Raw genomic sequence first — 18,419 nt, 5'->3', positions numbered from 1 at the left:
TGGAAGAAAACTAATGCAATGGACTACTGAAAAACTCTTACATTCTTTCATGGACCAACTCGTAAAGCTATCTGTTCTGCACTTTTTCCCTACAAACAGATGTAACATTCACCAGTAGGTGAGCAATTTGCACTAAAATAGCTTCAATGACTTATGTTCAAACTGTTTCAGCTACAGTTACAATCCCTGAGACTGGCAGAGAGATGCTCTACATCTGATAGACCCAGGAGGGACCTGGTTAACACATTTTTCCAGGGCAATACCAGCTGCATAACTGGCTAGACTAAACAGGTGTAAAAAGCACATCTTCGTATAACTTACAAATGTGCATGTGTTTAGTCTTACTACCCTGTAAAAGGGAGATGTGGAGGAGGAGAACAGATAAGTCTGGAGGGAGAGGTGTAACTCCAGCGTTAATAACATTTTTAGTGTGGTCTTAAGTCTGACAGAAACTCCCACCAGCCTTGATAAATAGTCCTATTTATCACAGTGGTGTTGCGAAACATGTACAAGTTTGTAAAACTAGCACTTCAATTTGTATAACATGAAAAAGGACCTTTTAGGAAAATGAAATATTGATTTTATTTTTTTTCCTCATAGTAGGTGGGGAATCAAATCTACTGATGCTGGAAGACTATTACAAGCTAAGGCTATCACAATCCAAATTTCCTTAAATGTGCCCCTTTTTTTCAGCTCAACACTTTCTGTCCAGGTGTGAGAAAGGCTACTGGTTGCTTGGCTTCTGTGTCCATGTGCACAAAAACCTGTGCAGGTGCTGCCAGATCTTGCCATGCACATGCCATACCTTGACACTGCTGATGCAGGGTGGACATACTGCTCTTCTGTGTGAGCCTGCTGGATTCCCAGGGCCATGTCTGTTGCACAGGAGTCCATTTATGTCTTGCTCTGTAATGTGTTGATAAATCACAGTAACTTGATAGGTTAAATCGGTGTGCTTTATTTTAGAACATAGATGCTTTGCATGAGAGGAAAACTTTTGCATTTTTCCCTGGTACTGGACATGGCAGAGTTACAGTTCAGCCAGCTTTCAGCTTTTTTCCTTCTCATGTCATGCTTTCTTTTTTCTTTCCTAATTCTATTCCTCTGGGATGAAATCTTAGCCCCATCAAAAGCAAACAGGCAAATCTTTCACTTCTTCCTTTTCTGAAGTCCTTAAATGTCTATAAATTTCTCTGAGGTGCTTATATTTTTTCCATTAGCACATTTGCCCACGTTCATATGTTGTCAGAATGGGCTTCTATGCTACTCTCTGCTCCTGAGATAGTGTGATACATGTGAAAGGATGCAGTGAAAACCCTTTAAATGTTAATGCCCTGTTGTGGACCCATGTCTCATTGATACTTCTCTCCTGATATTATAATGCATTGTTAAATGTTCAGGTGCTATGACAATGATTAGCAAAAGAACTGCCTTTACCTACTGGTAGTTTGTACAGAAAGGCTCTTTCAGTAGCCTTTGTTTTAGCCTGAATTCAGAAGGGAAGGAACCCAGAAGTTACCAAAACCAGCTCTTCTATACTTCACATTTTTAGGCTTGATGTGTCGCATGTGATTGAAGTTACTGTTATCTCACCAAAGCCACCCTTCTCAACACTCTGAGTGATTTATAAAGTATTAAACTTAAATAGTATTTGTTCACAACTGAGCACTCTGGCAGGGAGCAAGAGCTTTCTGTGTGGTTGGTTATTGTTAAAAAGAAAAAAATTTCAGAGTTACAGAATCATTACAGTTCAAAGGGAACTTCGGAGGTTTTGACTTTGAGCCCAACCTCCTGCACAAAGCAGAGTTAACGCTGAACTTGGGCCAGGCTATTCTGGGCTTTGCCCTGTTAGGTCTTGAAAACCTCCCAGGATGGAGATTCTACAATTTCTTTAGTTTCTTGTTCCAATGGTTCCTTAGCCTCAAAACAATTCCTGACACCCCATAGCAGGTTGGAACCTTGTTTCAAATTATGACCAGTGAGTCTCATTTTCCTGTTCTGTGCTTCAGTAAAGAGCCTGTCTCTCTCTCCTTGGTAACTTCCACTTAGGTGTTGGAAGGTTGCTACTACATACCCATAAGCTTTCTTAATTAAGGCCAATTTTTGAAAGGAAGAAAACGAGAGTAATTTTAAGTGCAACCAATGAGCAGTGAGGCTCTCAGGTGATGAATGGTGTGTGATGAGAACTTTCATAGGCTTTTTGGGAATATTTGAGATGCTCGTGTAGGCACCCAAGCAAGTGAATTAATTCCCTTCAGACACTGAGTCAGCCATTTCCAATGTAGGTTTAGAAGTGCAAACTTGGTCCAACAGGATTCTCAGAGACCACTCACTAAAGACCTGAGTACACATTAAAGCTGAATTTGGATGAGCAAAAAAGCCAGACATAATTTTTTGCAACTAGAGCACTGGGTTAAATCTGAATTCCCTGCTCACATTTCTAATGCAGACAGTCTCCCCCTAGGAACCTTTATAGACTCAATGACTTCAATCTGAGCATCCATAATTACAGTCTACGTGCTGTTTCAAGACAGCCTTGCACAAAAGCTCATGCAGTCCTGGGAGAATCATCTCGGCCTACAGTGAGCTCCATCACAGCAAATGCAAATCTCTTCACAGACACGACACATCTTCCTCCAAATATGGACTAGCTCACACCCACCTTGCTAATAACAGGCTATACTTCTCAGCAAGATTACACAAAATTAACCAGCAGATCCACAGGAATACCAGCAATATGCTATACTTTGAGGTACACACATTCTGGGATTGCTGCAAAGTAAGAAAAAGACTGGGGACAAATAACACGATGTCTAGGGAAGGATAGAAATCAACATAAAGAATGGAATTACTTTCTCCATTTTATTTAGTTAGACATGCAAAAGACATAAAAGCAAAGACATAGTAGTACTTTAACCTTTACAACAACATCACTTTTTTCCCCTCAGAAAAAGTGTTCTAAATGCTGGATAAGTCCCAACTATCCATCTAAGAAGGTGGTGTATAAAGAAAAAGCACTGCTAGGTATTGTGAAATAAGGCACATTGAAACATGAAACAACACAAACCCCATATTTTTCAGCTGGACAACTTTATCCCGGTTAAGGGAGGATAAATCCTTATACAAACGATAATTATTTTAATGCAGTTGATTAACAGATGATCAAGGGTTTCCTGTCAGTCTGAGGGCCACCAGTTGGGCCCAGTGGGTCACGCCTCCTCTGCACTACCCTCAGGCCAGAGGCTGGGCTGGAGGGCGATACCTGCGTGGAGGGACCCCCCCGGCAGCGGGCCCGAAGGCCAGAAGAACGCGTTAAGCACGCGCCGCGTGAGAGGCACGCGTTGCAACCGTTACAAACGCGGAGCGCATCGCCCACACCCGCATCCCAGCGGCGGTCACCCTGTGCCGCTTGCCTGGGGTGGCCGCGCCCGCCCGTCCGTTCCGCCCGCTCCTGTGAGGGCAGCGGCGGCTCGTGCCCCGGCACCCGCCCTCACGCGCACCAACGGCCCGCACGGCAGCGCGCCGGCCTCACCACCCCACTAGCCGATGCCCCGGGGCCGGCCCCAGCCGAGCCCAGCGCGTCCCGGCGGCCGTAAGCCCGCGGCGGCTGAGCGGAGGGTGGCGGTGCCGGCGACGGCGGAGCCAGCCCCGGCGCGGCGCCTTTGTTCTAAGCGGCAGCCTCCCGGGCGGAGGCGCGGGCCGGGGCCGGCAGCCCCGCGGAAAGGGCCGCGCGCTGCCGCGCTCATGGCAGGAGCGAGGGGAGCCCCGCGGAGCGACCCTCCGCCGCTGCGGGAGCTGCCGCCGCTGCTGCCCCTGAGGGCCCGGGAGCCGGTCGGCAGCGGCGGCTGGGGCACGGCGCGGTGAGCGGCGCCGGTGGCCGGCGGGGGCGCTGCGCGGGGCCGCGAGGCCTGGCAGCCCCAGCGGCAGGGACCAGGCGAGGCGAGCGCCCGCAGGGGCCCTGCTCGGCGCGGCTCGGCGCTCCGCAGACCCACGCGCAGCTCCCGGCCAGCGGCCTTCCGCTGACCGGGGCTCGCCTCGTCGGGCCCCCACCGCGGGCTGCCGCAGAGCCCTCCCGCTCCCAAACTTTGCAAAGTCTGGCAGCTCCGCCGCTGGGGCGGCGGCGGCTACGGCAGCAGCGGGCGGGGGCGGCGGCGGAGGAGGCGGGGGTAGAGGGGGCGGGGTGCGGGCCGCCGGCGGCGGCGGCAGCATCAGCATCAAAGAGCTCCGATTCTTGCCGCCCTGGGAGCCATGCGCTGCTGTCTGTAATGTCAGCGGAACAGGAGAAGGACCCCATCGCGCTGAAGAGATCTCGAGGTACGTGGGGGAGCTGGGCCGGGATGGGGGCCGCAGCCGGGGCCTAACTCCCGCGAGGAGAGTTGGAGGTGCTGAGGGATGTGCGCACCGGCCGGAGCCGACCGCCGGAGTCGACCGCCGCTGCCCGCTGGACGCCGAGCCGGGTCGGACCCCTCGCGCCCTCGCCGCGGTCCCTCTTTGCGGCTGCCGGCGGGGCCGGTAGCCGCGGGAGCTCAGGGAGCCGCGCTAAGTTTGCACGTCGGGCCCGGGCGGGCCCCGCGGGCTTCCGCAGCCTCCGGGCCTGGAAATACAAAATTCGGGGCTCGCTCTGCGCGCGGATGTCACCCGCGAGTGGAGGCGTGCGGGTACGTGGTCGTGTCTGTTGTGTTTTTCTGTGTGTGCTGCCCATTAGTATGCAGCGTGCATACTGTTGGTGCAAGGGAATACGTCGGCAGTGCCACATGTCCGAGTTAGTGTTGATGCAGAGCCCATAAATTACACTTAAGTGTTCGCTCTTCTAACCCTGCTCTTGCTCTTGTGCTTGATTCTAGTTGGGTTTTTTTTTTTCTCTTTTCGGGAAACGAAAAATTTCTCGAAATATTGTTCTTTGTTAATCGCAGTGTCGAATTGCTCTAGTGAGGTTTGAAGCATGCATTTCTTTGAAATGTGTAAGAAGGCTAGAAATACGGTATCTCTTCCGACTCCGGTTGTGCAACTGACTTCAATGGCAATAGCACATCAGCCTACATAGCGGTAGTTGTGTCCCTGTAGTCCGTAAAAACAGAAATGCGTTTCTGAATGAAATAATGAAAGGCAGTAAGGTGACTGAGTTGCGTGCAAATCATGGCAAAATGATAAGATCTGCAATTTATTGCTTCTCATTTCCTCCTCTTTTCCTCGCCTCCTGTTTTGCCCCTGGAATTCTATTGTTCTTGATGTTTTAAGTGTTGTTTTATGGTTGGGTAAGTGGGGGAAGGTGTGGATTCTGCTATGCATATTGTCATTGATTTACAGTTTGCTTTTCTAAGACTATTCTAGTAACAGCTGGATTGTAACCTTGAGAATGAAAATATGCAGGAATGATACAAAGGAGACTGGGATTCATTAGACCCCTCTACTCTCAGGCCCTGAATCTGCAAATATTTAAGCGCATACAGTTTCACGTGCCTGAGTTACCCACCGAAGTCCATGCGATTACCGCTTAATATCAAAACTGTTTACAGTGTCAGGACCACAGCATAGGCTCACCTAATCTGGTTGAACTTAGACTCTCTTTAGTTTTCTGTCTATAATGAAAAGTTTTTTCAGCCATTTATGTTTCCTGGGAAAACATTCTTACTGAGATAAAACGCTGTTTAAAAAGAGTTTGGCATCCATCCTGTAAAAACCTAGGCAGAGATGTGTCAGTGAGTATGAAAATACTCCATAGTGTATTTGCAGTATGCGAAGTATGGCATAAGTTACATCCAAAGTTACAATCTCTTAATATGTAAACAAAACTACAAGTTGCAGTTCTCCGGACTAACACTGAAAATGTCTGTCTTGTGTATGTGCGAAGTAAAAAAGAATACAGGACTTATCTCTTCTCCTTTTCCCAAATGTAAATGGCTGAAATACATTTTATCCATTATTTATTAACGGAATAGTTATCAGATGTGTATTTACATCTCTAGATCCATTACATATATGATGTCCCAGTCAAAAGGATTGTATTTTGTCCTGGCAAATTAGTCTCAGATGATAAAATAATTTTTTGCACCCTTAGTGCAATATTCCAAAATGCTTGGTAGACCTTTTAATGAAAGTCTATGTGGTAGGTACCAAAAGTGACTTTCTGGAAAGTTTATTTTGGCTGCATGAAAATGACCCTTATTCACTCTTTTTTTTTTTTTTTTGGAGGTATGCTAGGACTAACATTCTGTTTCCTTTCATGTATAAATTAAATCATTATAAGATCCACATGGAGAATATAAAGTCATATGGCTAAACTAAATCATTGGCCTCACACAGTGAGAGCTGAAAATACAAAAGGTTTGTACCTTTCCAAGATGTCGGACTCGGTTCTGCAAACTTAGGCATATGAATGGCTTCACCCATATAAGTAGTTAATGTAGAAATTGGTGGAAGTTGTCACCGGAATTCTAATATTCGTATGCTTATGAAGAATATGTGTATGCTCTGAATAATGATATCCCAAAGTGGGAATTTGTACATTATTTTCATATAATCATTTAGGTTGGAAAAGACCCTTAAGATCATCAAGTCCAACCATTAACCTAGCACTGCCCGGTCCATGACTAAACCATGTCCCTAAGCACTACATCTATGTGACTTTTAAATACCTCCAGGGATGGTGACTCAACCACTTCCCTGGGCAGCCTGTTCTAGTGCTCTACAACCCTTTTGGTGAAGAAATTTTTCCTAATATCCAATCTAAACCTCCCCTGGCACAACTTGAGGCTGTTTCCTCTTGTCCTATCGCTTGTTACTTGGGAGAAGAGACCAACACATTTTATAACGTTTTATCTTATGCTACTGTAAAACAGCACTTGCATGCGATCCTCACTATTCTACTTGATCACAGATTTACTAATATCTGTGCTGCTAGTTGTTGAATTTATTAAAAGAAATCTGGATATTTGTAATATTTTGCTATCAGTGGTTAATGTCATTTATGTATTAAGAGTAAAGGACCGTGAGCAGGAATGTATTTTATGAAGCTTTGAGGAATGGTGTTCACAGTACAATCTCCCACTGAATTTATGATAAATGTCTAGGAATGCTGGAGAAGAAGCTAACGGAAAGTGCAGGGACAGTTTTGAGTAAATGGTTTATCAAGATGATGATTTATAGAGCTGGAATTTAATGGAGATTTGTCATCCTTTATGTAAAATTTTGTGCTGTAATTATTTAGTATCTACACGGCAGTGGCAGTGCTTCGTAGCACATTAAGTATTGGCAGGATTTTATATTCTAAATCAGGGCAAAAAGGGCTTTTTTTTTTTTTTTTAAGAGTAATCCCTAGTTACTCTGATGGTAGGTTATACTGTGATATGCTATGCTCAAGCATGAGTTTATTTTGAGAATGTGATCATGACTTCATGCCCTAGTCTTTGAAATTCACAGATTTAAAACTTGATAGGTGTTGATTGGGGGTGTCCACCTATCTTCCTTATGTATAATGAAAAATAAAACTAAATGTCAACAATGACAGCCAAAGCCAAAAGGAACTTATTAAAGCAGAGGCAGAACTGGATTCTTACTTGAGGTAGATTCCCTGAAACCTCAAAAAAGGGTTGGAGGGGGAGGAAGGAAGTGCTAGGAGTGAAAATTTGTCAGGCCTCCTTTGATGAGGAGTATTTGAAATACCTGTTGGATATTTCAGTCTGTATACAGCAGGTCTATTTCTTCAGTGTGAGAAGAGATTTTGTGTTACTTTACTGAATAGTCCTAAAGCTGGTTTAGCTGTCTGCTGGGAATACTTGTCTAACATAGAGTGGTGTAATGTCATACATTTGCTTTGTTGCATAATACTATTGATAATTCACAGTTACCTTCACGTTGCCTTTGGTAATAAAGACAAACCTGTGTGTTCAGCTCTATGCTTCCATCTTGATAAACTTTGACTTGTATACTGAATTTAAGTTTTAAACAAATCATAGAATCACAGAATCGTTAAGGTTGGAAAAGACCCTTAAGATCATTGAGTCCAGCTGCTAACCTATCACTGCCAAGTCCACCATTAAACCATATCCTCAAGCACCACGTCTACCCTTCTTTTAAATACCTTCAGGGATGGAGACTCAACCACCTCCCTGGGCAGCCTATTCCAATGCCTGGCAACCCTTTCGGTGAAGAATTTTTTCCTAATACCCAACCTAAACTTCCCCATGCGCAGCTTGAGGTCATTTCCTCTCACCCTATCGCTTGTTACTAGGGAGAAGAGACCAACCCCCACCTTGCTACAACAGTAAAATTTTTAGGTTGGATTGCCCACTTCTTACTGTTCTCTACAGTTACTATGTATATATGTTGGGGTTTTTTTAATTTTAAAGAGCAAATAAGCTATTATCTTAATGGGCCTGGGAAAAAAATGAATTAACGTACAGTTTCTTAATGTAATGATGGTAGCATCTTAGCATGTGTTGGTCTCATGTCACCCAAAAGTGATTTTCATACCTCAGCTCAGGGTTGCATTCCCATATGATGGCAAATCCACTTGAGCCCCATAAAGTCAGCCTGACTGGCATCATAAGGAATGTGCTAGATTTTTTTTTTTTTGCCTATGGTCTAACTAGAGTCTTAAAAATGAAACCCACGATTTGTACGACTGATAACTTCTCCCACTGTTATGAAAGGAGAAGAATCCCAGGTGAAGTACCTTTTTTTTTATTGCTCAGAGTTGTCCGAGTCATCAGTGAAATGAATGTTCTTTACTTCTTTTTGTGCCAGAGCAGCCACACTCAATTATTCTATGAGGTTTCTGCAGAGTAGGGCAGGTTCATTTAGAGCCCCTGTCATTTTTGGCAGGTGTCTTTTTGTTTGATCAAGTCTTGCATTTAGGGAAATTTGGAGATCTGTCTAAACAACACGGCAGGTTTTCAGTGGTTTTCATTTGTTGATATACTACTGTTTGCTTTTTCTTTCATGGCATATTGTAATGTACTGTTGTATGTTGGTATAGTGAGTTTGATAAATGCTGTCTCTGTGTAAGTTAAATAGGTGAATCTTAGGCATGGTTTTAAGCAGTCCTTTTAAGTGTTATACGTTATGCAAACAAGAAATACTTCTAACTGGTAGAGATGTTAAGAACCAAGGGACAGATAAACATATAATAAATGGAGATGTTTATTCCAACTGTAATTAGCATGAATTGGTCATTGAAGTGGTAATAGAGCAAGATAGCTGTATACAAGGTATGCTGACTTTTACCTCCAGATGTTTGCTCCTTAAGGACTTGCAACATAAGGCACCAGAATTAATGCAAGTTCAGTATTTGTAACAGATATCTATCTGTTGCTATGACAGACAGAAGCAAACTTAAAATACAGTCTGTAATAAAACTAATGCAGTACTGCACTGATTGAAATTTTGTAGGTGGTGACAGTGGATTGGATGGGCTAGGAGGACCAGGAGTGCAACTTGGAAGCCCTGATAAGAAAAAGCGCAAAGCAAATACACAGGTAAATTCCCTTTGGTTCTTCTTCTTTAATAAAGAGCGCACTGAGATGTTGTTTGCTGGTATGACTATCTCACATTGTTCAGAATATAAGCCTCTTCTCTGAAATAGCAGTTACATACAAAATATTTCACTCATTCTGTGAAGTCGAAATCTTCATAATACTAGTTATTCTTACTGAAGTTATTTTAATCTCTGTAGGTTTCCAAAGACCTATAAAGAGAGAAGCACAGTGAGACTGCAACAACTTGTATTTTACCATATGTATTTGATTCTGAGACAGACTTGCTTTTAATTACTTTGTAGCCATTGCTGGAAATCTGTAGAACATGAGTAGTTGCTGTGAGACTACTTTTCTTCTTACCTTTATTCCTTATATTTGTAGGTTTGTGAGCTAATCGATCAGTACAGTTTGTTAATGCTTTGACCAAACTCTTGGCATATTCCCCAAGTGATTTTCAAGCAAAAGCTGTGAGGCGGGTTCAGCTCCTTTCCAGTGAATCCCTGCAATTTGGCATTTCTATAAAGTTTCTGTTTCCAGAAAAGGAAGCCTGAATACAAAACATCTAAAGCAATTAGATATCTGTAGTGCAGAATTTTCCTTTGTGTGTTCATTCAGCTTTGAGTGAGAGTATCTGTTAATTTGGTACTGCCTAGTGAGAGTGATTTTGTTTATGTAGGTCAAAAACCAACCACTTTCTGTTAGGTCTGTCCAGATTCCATTGAGATGTGGATCTGTTTTCTCAATTTTTGTTTTGTTTTAAAGTAGTCATGGCGAAACCTGCTCTGAGAAATGTTCAGTTAATGTAAGGATTTCAGACTCTTTTCTTGCTGGAGCCTTCCTTGTGTTCTGGAACAGTGATAACTGTAGAGGGCGTGCAGATTAGTTTCCTCTCTTCTTACCAGGTTCAAATTTTGCAGTGCAGTAGAATTATTTTTTTTTAGGGGGGGAGTGGGGGTGTAAGATGTTCAGTCTTAGTTTATTAGTATTTAGGAGGAAATGCTTTCTGTGAGCACAGTTAGCGTGAGGGTGAATCAGCTAGACATTCCCCATAGGCTAGTCTAGAATGAAATTCAATTGTATAGCCACTCTGGTGACATCTAAACAGCCTCTGGGCTCCATTAAACAATTGATTATGCTCTGCAACCAGAAATCCTTGTATTTTATACCTACTGACTAGGCTTTGTAGACTGTCCACAATCACTGAATGCTCAAAAGGGACACCTCTGTTCAGTATATAGAAATATTCTATATTCTATGTGCAGACCTCTATACACCTTTTTTTAGGGTTATAGTAACATCAGGTTTGTATATCCTCACAGAAGCAGGGTGTCTTTTCAGTAGAACGAACCCAAAATAAAACTCAGGAAATGCTTCAAATATGCTTTTCAAATTTGGAAATATTTTGTGCATGTGTTTAAGTGACAGATGGCTTTCTGTATTGTTGCTTTTCTTATCTAAAAGATTAAGAAATAGAAGTCATATCAAGTAGTATTTTCAGAAGCATGATTGTGCAACTGCATAATTCTTAAAACACTGAGATTACTGCAAATCACCATGTTATTTGGAGCCCAAACCCCTTTCTTGCCTCTGTACTGAAATTTCAGACAGACTGGCAGGGTACAGTGGGTGAGCTTTACAGAATAGCTGAACAGTTCTTTTAGCAGTAGTGCTGCTAATCCAGGACCTTTGTGATTGGTCTGTCTTGCAGGGAAATACTAAAACTAATTTAAATATTGTATTTAAAATATTTTTAGGGATCATCATTTCCTCCTCCATCTGAATATGCTCCACCGCCGAATCCAAGCTCAGACCACCTTGTAGCTGCAAATCCATTTGATGACAACTACAATACTGTGTCTTATAAACCACTTCCTTCAGGAAATCCGTATTTCAGTAATCCTGGTTATCCTGGCTTTGGAGGCTATAACACTTTCAGAATGCCACCTCATGTGCTGCCCAGAGTGTCCTCGCCGTATGGTGGTTCTTACTCCCTCAGAAACCAACCACATCCCCTTCCTCAAAACCCTGTGGGAATGGGTTTTAGTCGACCCCATTCTTTCAGCTTTGGTCCACATGATAACCCAGGTTTTGGGAATCAACCACCTTATAGTAGTGGTCAGATAAATCAAAATGTCAGTATACCTGGTCAGCATTTCAGACCAAATCCTGGTGAGAACTTTGGCCATTCTGGTCAGATACCTCACCCTGATATGCCATCTAACTTTGGTCCTGGAAACAATCCAAATTTCCCAAATTCTCAGCTAGAGTCAAACCATTCTTTTGTTCCTCCACCAAACACATACAACCAGACAAAATCATCAGCACAAAAGCAAGAATTGAGTCAAGGTGCAAGCAAAGCATCCATCCAGAACACCGCTGCTCATCAGCATCATCACAGGACAGAGGACATTGTAAGTCAAGGTAACAGCGACTTAAAAAATGTTACTCGAAACAATGTGGTAAATCAGGATAATAGCCATTCTAATAGTGCTGATAACACTAATGCTGGTCATTCAAATGGGACTCAGAGTAAGTCCCGCCAGCCTCGAGGTACTGCTGAAGGATGCAACTCTGAAAAAAGCAGCAAAACACCCCTTCATCCCAGTCGTCATGGTCACTCATCCTCTGAACCTGTCTATCCATGTGGAATTTGTACACATGAAGTTAATGATGACCAGGATGCCATCCTGTGTGAAGCCTCTTGTCAAAAATGGTTTCATCGGATCTGTACAGGTATGACTGAGTCAGCTTACGGCCTTCTTACAGCAGAAGCATCAGCAGTGTGGGGTTGTGATACTTGCATGGCTGACAAAGATGTCCAGTTAATGCGTACAAGAGAGACCGCAGGTCCACCTGCATTGAATACAGATGGCTAATCATGTGAATTGGTGGTAGTGGTTGAAATACTTGCTATGAAGATTTGGTTACAAATTGGGTATTTCACTTTTTGCAGACAATCAGTTGTAGTTGATTGCTGTCATCTTTTTTTCCGTAATTGTTTTCATTCATAAACTTCCATCTCAGCTTTTGTACTCTTAGTTTTATGTGTACAAATATTTTACAGGATGGAGTATTTTTTTGTTTCTGATTAAACTGTAAAACATAACTGACAACTGATCAGAAGTAAGATGTGCATTGGCAATTTTATCAGAGGCAAAAATGTGCCTGTATGAATAGCCCCTAATTTGCTAGCGTTAATGTGTTAACTAACACTAGCATTTATTGCTTGGTTTTAGTGGTACTTTATTTGCAAGTAACCATAGATTTTATTTCTTTGAATATAGTGGAGATGACATGGAGGAATGAATGTGCAGTACTAATAGTTTTTATTTTAGGGTAAATACAGAGAATTTTGTATGTGCTTTTTCCTATTTTTGAAGTAAAGTATTAACACACTATATAGAAATTTGTGGCTTTGTGCTTAGTAACACAACGAAATCTGCTAACTCTTACACATTTATATTTCCTTGAAGAGGCAATGATCTCTTTTGACTTCTCAGCAAATACTTGCTGAAGACTCTTGCTAGGTCTTGCAGTATTTGGAAATAGTTACAAAATATGATTACGTCAGAAAAAGAGCATATCAAGTTTATGACATCCAGTGCTTTAAAGCTAGAGAATACCAAAACTAGGGTTGCATATGTAACCTCAATTCATTTATCTTAAGCACATACATAAGGATACAGTCTCTGCATCTGTCACAGTTGTGCAGTCAAGCACCTCTCTCTCATCCTTTCTCATTGACGGTTCTAGTATCCCACCACAGTACTGCCTGAGAAATGTGAATGAACTAGTGCAGGAAAAGTCCTGCCTGTCTTCTACGGCTTTCAGCTAGAGCCTGCTCAATCATCCTGAGCTTACACAGTCCACTTGGCATTGAAGGAGGGTGCAAGGCAATGGGGTGTGCTCAGCACAGGCTCTGAATCACAAGATAATTTGGCCAGCAAAGTGTTAAAACTGAATTCCCACCACTGCCTCAGGCAGTCTTGCAGTGAGGGGGTGGGAAATCTAGGGTGAAGAAAAATACAGCTTTCACATCAGGTGAGTTTAGCTCACATTGGGAGCTTCTTAGCTAAACTTGATATCCTACTGACAAGTGTGAATGGCATTAGAGCTTCGTGTGTGGTGCTAAGAATTCTGTTTTAATATGGGTAATTTGATTTTATTCTTGATCACAAAAATACCCCCCGCTTTATTTTTATAATGGGGGGAAACATCTAACCTTGAAGACTTCAGCCTTAGCAGTGTGATAAAGTTGGATATGCAGCTGAAACATGAGTGTTTCTGTAGAGTGGTGTTTTAACTTAATAAAAGGTGGCACTGTAATAACAGACTGCCTTTAATACTCACCACTGTGCTGGAAACTTGGTCTTTAAACAGTCAGCAATTAAATAATATGTCATGCATTACAGGTACTAGTCGTGTTCCTTAATGTGATCAATTGTTCAGGTCTGTGGTGATGAGTGATGTAGGAGCCTATATAGAATACAGCCATCTATATATAGAGGTAGTTTTTATGGTAAGCTATGCTAATGAGTGAAAAGTAAGGCCTGTTTGCTAAAGTCACCATTGTGTTTGATTTTTAAATGGGCTCTACTGTGGTACCTTCCTGGAAGATACTGTGCAGATCTACATAACTGTCCTTGTTTTATTTTAAAAGTGCTAAGTTTTATATACTGTTTTACGGGGAACGTGCAGTATTGCCCTCCTTTTTTGTCTTGCCTCACATCAGGAAAAAGGAAATAATGTCTAAAGTGTAAATGACACAATTCATATATTGAGGATTTCCTGTATGGAGATGTAAAGAAAGTGTAAGGCAGATCCAGAACTTCTGTATTTATCACTATTTTCTTTATTTAGTACAGAGACTAAATGTTATCTTATTTTGTTAGTCGTGTCATATTTAAAAAAAAACAACCAAGCACAATGGTTATTAGGGAGATTTATTCTTCAGTAGTTTTCCTAATGACTGACTGAATGCTAGAACTTGCTTTTGGTATCTAAAGCAGAAATTAAACCAAACCTTGTTTAGATAGATTTGTTCCTCTGGGAGTCTATTTAATCTCTGCTACAATTTGCACTGTGAAGGTAGTGGAGCTGGTTCAGACCTACAGCAATGTAAATGAAATAAAAAATTTTGCTCCGTGAAAAATTCAGCAAAAGCTCCAGTGATGATATTGTTACCCAAGCATGCTGCTCACCATAGCTTTCCCACTCCCATACCCCATTCCTGTTGTGAGAAGGTGTTTGGGGCATTTGTTCTCAGAAGTCCAATTAAAGTTTTAACATTTTTGAGCAGACATTGTATTTAAAATAGCCATGTATTTCTTAACCTCTTCTTCAACCCTACAAGAAGTTTGGCAAGTGTTTTCTATATTAGCTAGCAAAACATTAGAATTTAAATATAGTGTTCTTACAAACTTAAAATCAACTGAAGTATCATCTTATAAGGCCTTAAATTGGATATTTGTGAAACTTATTCTAACAATTTAATTCAGTTTTTCTGAAGTGGTACTATGTTGGGTTTGTAACCCAGTAAATTTTCTGCATTCCTTAACTTGCAAATTCAATTGTTTCAAATAAAAATGAATGAGCAACAAAACCAAACTTGTTATCATGCTGATCATAGAGATACGACTGATTAGGATCTCCAAAAGTCATCCAGCCAATATGCTGCCCTGCTGATACTCTCTTGGCATACCTGGGCTCTTTATCTAGAGAGAGGGTTCTACTTTGTTTTTCTCTGCGCGTATTGACTAGTAGTCATTCAAGTATGCACAGGAAAAACAACAATCATGTTTTGTTAGTAAGGTACTAGGAAAATGTCAGCTGATTAGAATTAGAAATTAGTTATAGAAGGGTGGGTGGGAGGGAGGGCTGGTTAGAATAGGTGAGGTTTTTTGTAATACTCTACACAAAACAATTTGTATTGAACTATCATGTGCTTCTTTCATTACTAGTGATTTAGACTGTACTGGTGCTGTACACCAAAAATATTGCAGAGATTTTGTAAATCTTACAAACCTTAACATTTTTGTGGGAAATGCCTGTGTCCTTTTTAAATAGCTCCTTGTCATGGTCAGAAATGCAGCCTATATTGCCCAAAATGTGTCATGGGGTGTCCCGTGTCCCCTGTGCCCCCCGCCAACCTGGCTGAAGTAAACAGGTGTAAACTGGATTGAACTGTCCTTAACACTTAGATTTTTTGTCAGAGACCAGTTTTAAATGAGAAAATATATCATTTGCTCTTTAAAATATTTGTTTTATTGGTGTCAGGGTAAGTAACAGTGCTGCATATAAGCTAGAGGGCAGATATAAAAAAAATCCTGTTTCTGGCTGTTTTACTAATCCATTCTACAATTTGAGACAAGCAGGTTAACTGTTTGTGCTTCAATCTCTTCTTTCAGAAGATCGGGCTAATGCTTACATCCAAAAGGGTGTTCAGAAGCCTATTTATTATTTGAGATCTTCAGATGAAAGAGACTACAGAAAAGTAATAAAGTTTGCTCTACTTAAAGAAAAATATAATTTTGGGGGCTGCTCAAAGAATAGTATACTTTGTGACTTCTGAAGTTTTTAATCTAAGAACTGGCTTTATAATCACATCTTTCAGGCTGAACTTCAAAGTCAGTGGAACTGCATGTATGCAGTCAAGAATGTTTCAAAGTGTTTGGAGTTCAGGGCCTATGATATTTGCAAGTGAAATGCTCTTTATGGTTTGAGATTTTCACAAAATCAGTGGTGTTCAAATGTAGCACCTTTTAAACGTTTGTCTTTATTCCAACTTAACACAATAACACATCTGCATTAAATATATCCCTTTCATTTTATAAATAAACATTGCCTGGCAGTAAAAGTATTGGTGTAACATTTTTAAAGAAAGGAAGTCATGCTTCTTATCATGTTGTATGTGACTTAAATGACTGTTTCATATTAAAACTAATCTTTCCTTATGTACTGCTTAAATATACCTGTTTTGGGATATCAGTTCAGTACTTTTGATACAATCTTGAATGTGTTCCACATTGGTGACATGTATTTTTGCAACAACTTTTTTGTTTCAATTTTAAATTAGAGCATGTCTGAAGTAATACATGCATTAGTGCTGTGGTGTGTGGCAAAGTTAATGTATGTAATTCAAATTGGAAAAAAGTTTCCAGACTTTGTCCAACATTAACCCTGTGGCCAGGGATTAAATTACTATGTAATACAAATTATTTCATATCATGATGTGTTTTAAGCTACTCTATGAAGTATGTGAAACATTATTGTTTATGGATTGGTAGCTGGTGTGGTATCTTGCATAGGATGAGGTATGATAGATGGTAGCAATTCATGGTAATTAAAACTGACTACCTTTCAGAACATGCAGCACTTACGTGCATTGTCATCTTATTGCCGTAAATGTTAGTATGGATTTCTTAATATTATCCACTGACAAATGGGTGAACATTTGGTAATAAGCTCACAGGTGCAAAAATTCTAACACTCTACTTGGTTTACAAAACATGTAATTTTTTAATCTGTTGTGTGATTAGATATATGCAGGAGGATGTAGGACTGGATGTATTTTGAAGTTACTCTGCAACTACTCAGTTCTGTCTGAAGCTTTCTATATTAGAATAGACTCTTCCTTAAAATTGGAAAATAAAGTGTACTTAGCAGAACTTTTAAGGCAATAGAACTATCCTACACTACACTATGAGTTATGCACATTCACTTCTTTGTATGGAACTCCTCTGATTTCTTGTTGGTTTATGCTTTATATGGAAATAAAGGGTCCCTTTAGTGCCCTAGTGTTGTGTGTCATCAGTTCTGAGGTAATTAATTCTGAATGGTGTTCAGCTCCTTAGAGGTGCTGTCTATAGCTTAAAGTATTCAACGTCACCCTTAGTTTCCTGGTTCAGAAATGGCTTACCCCAACATCATAAGGAATACCCATTTTTGTATTGTTTGCCATATATGATTAATTTTCCTTCTCATGCTAAACAAACTGCCTCAGAATAATTTTTGATCCAACCGCACCTTTTTACTCGGAGGTTTGTGCACTGTACTTCAGGAATTGCTGTGTGGGAGACAGTTTGGGATTGGAGTCATGAGATAGTGTCTACTCCTAGACACTCATCTTCTAAAGGATTATTTAATCTGAACTTCCATGTAACTTAAGGAGGGCAACCTTTTAATATATTTCTTCCTTTTTTTTTTTTTTTTTTGCCTGCCTTCATAGTTTTTTTTTCCGAAAAGTGAAATAACAGGGAGTTGTTGAGGGATTTTTACTTAAAAGACGGCCTTTCCTCCAAGCTTTTGATAGTGGCCCTTAAAGCAGACATTGCGTTCTTTAGGGCCTTCTGACTTGGAATTTTTTTGTCCACATTCTCCTTTCAGTGTTAAAGATGAGTTGAAAAAGGCGAGTTACCAATCTAATGCCATCCAAACAGTGCAAAATATAAGCTTATAAAGATTGTTGACATTTAATTTTTTTTGTTAATAATGATGTGATATTTTACCTTTTAGAAGAACATATATCAGAATCTGATTCAAGCGTTCTTGGAAGATGTATATAGTAGTTTTTGTCTAGCACTGTATGTAACTTTGTTCCTTTCTGTTGTCTGGTTTCAGTTTCTTTTAAAATAAAGATAATTTTTGCGGGGAAGTTGGCTGTTGATTTTTATGAAGATGATATAATGCCTAGATTAAGTCTTCTAATGTTTTGCCTGTGAGAATGCATTTGGATTAGGCATAATCCTGCAAGAAACAGTATGAGGTCTATTGATCAGAAAAAACAGTGCCTGCCTCTCTTGGAGAGGTCTGCTGTTCTGTAGAGGCATTGATCTGAGGTAACTTCAAAGCAGATTAGAAGAGGTCTTGCACCATAAGCCCCATTTCTTTCTTACAGGGTGGGGGGAAGGCTCAGACACCATTTGGCTGAATAGTTTTTTTCTA

The 18,419-nt window shown here is 41.0% G+C and overlaps 1 protein-coding gene across 1 annotated transcript; it reads left to right on the top strand.

Annotated features, from left to right (window-relative positions):
- Nucleotides 1-4,203: 4,203 nt before the first annotated feature.
- On the top strand, nt 4,204-18,129 carry PYGO1 (pygopus family PHD finger 1). The gene is made up of 3 exons (XM_064456455.1): nt 4,204-4,314; nt 9,391-9,476; nt 11,231-18,129. Exons 1-3 carry the CDS (start codon nt 4,266-4,268, stop codon nt 12,350-12,352), a joined length of 1,257 nt encoding a protein of 418 aa, XP_064312525.1. The 5' UTR covers nt 4,204-4,265; the 3' UTR covers nt 12,353-18,129.
- The last annotated feature ends 290 nt before the right edge of the window (nt 18,130-18,419 follow it).

Source organism: Phalacrocorax carbo, chromosome 7 (assembly GCF_963921805.1).
Source record: "Phalacrocorax carbo chromosome 7, bPhaCar2.1, whole genome shotgun sequence".
Taxonomy (NCBI): Eukaryota; Metazoa; Chordata; class Aves; order Suliformes; family Phalacrocoracidae; genus Phalacrocorax; species Phalacrocorax carbo.
The sequence above is the reverse complement of the archived record's forward strand: the minus strand, read 5'-3'. Positions and strand labels throughout refer to the sequence as shown.

What these genes read in the sequence shown, in the direction of transcription:
- PYGO1 (XM_064456455.1), top strand. Translation starts at nt 4,266, where the DNA reads ATGTCAGCGGAACAGGAGAAGGACCCCATCGCGCTGAAGAGATCTCGA. An exon ending in CGCGCTGAAGAGATCTCGAG is followed by an intron (nt 4,315 to 9,390) that starts GTACGTGGGGGA and finishes GAAATTTTGTAG; the next exon opens with GTGGTGACAGTGGATTGGAT. An exon ending in AGCGCAAAGCAAATACACAG is followed by an intron (nt 9,477 to 11,230) that starts GTAAATTCCCTT and finishes AAATATTTTTAG; the next exon opens with GGATCATCATTTCCTCCTCC.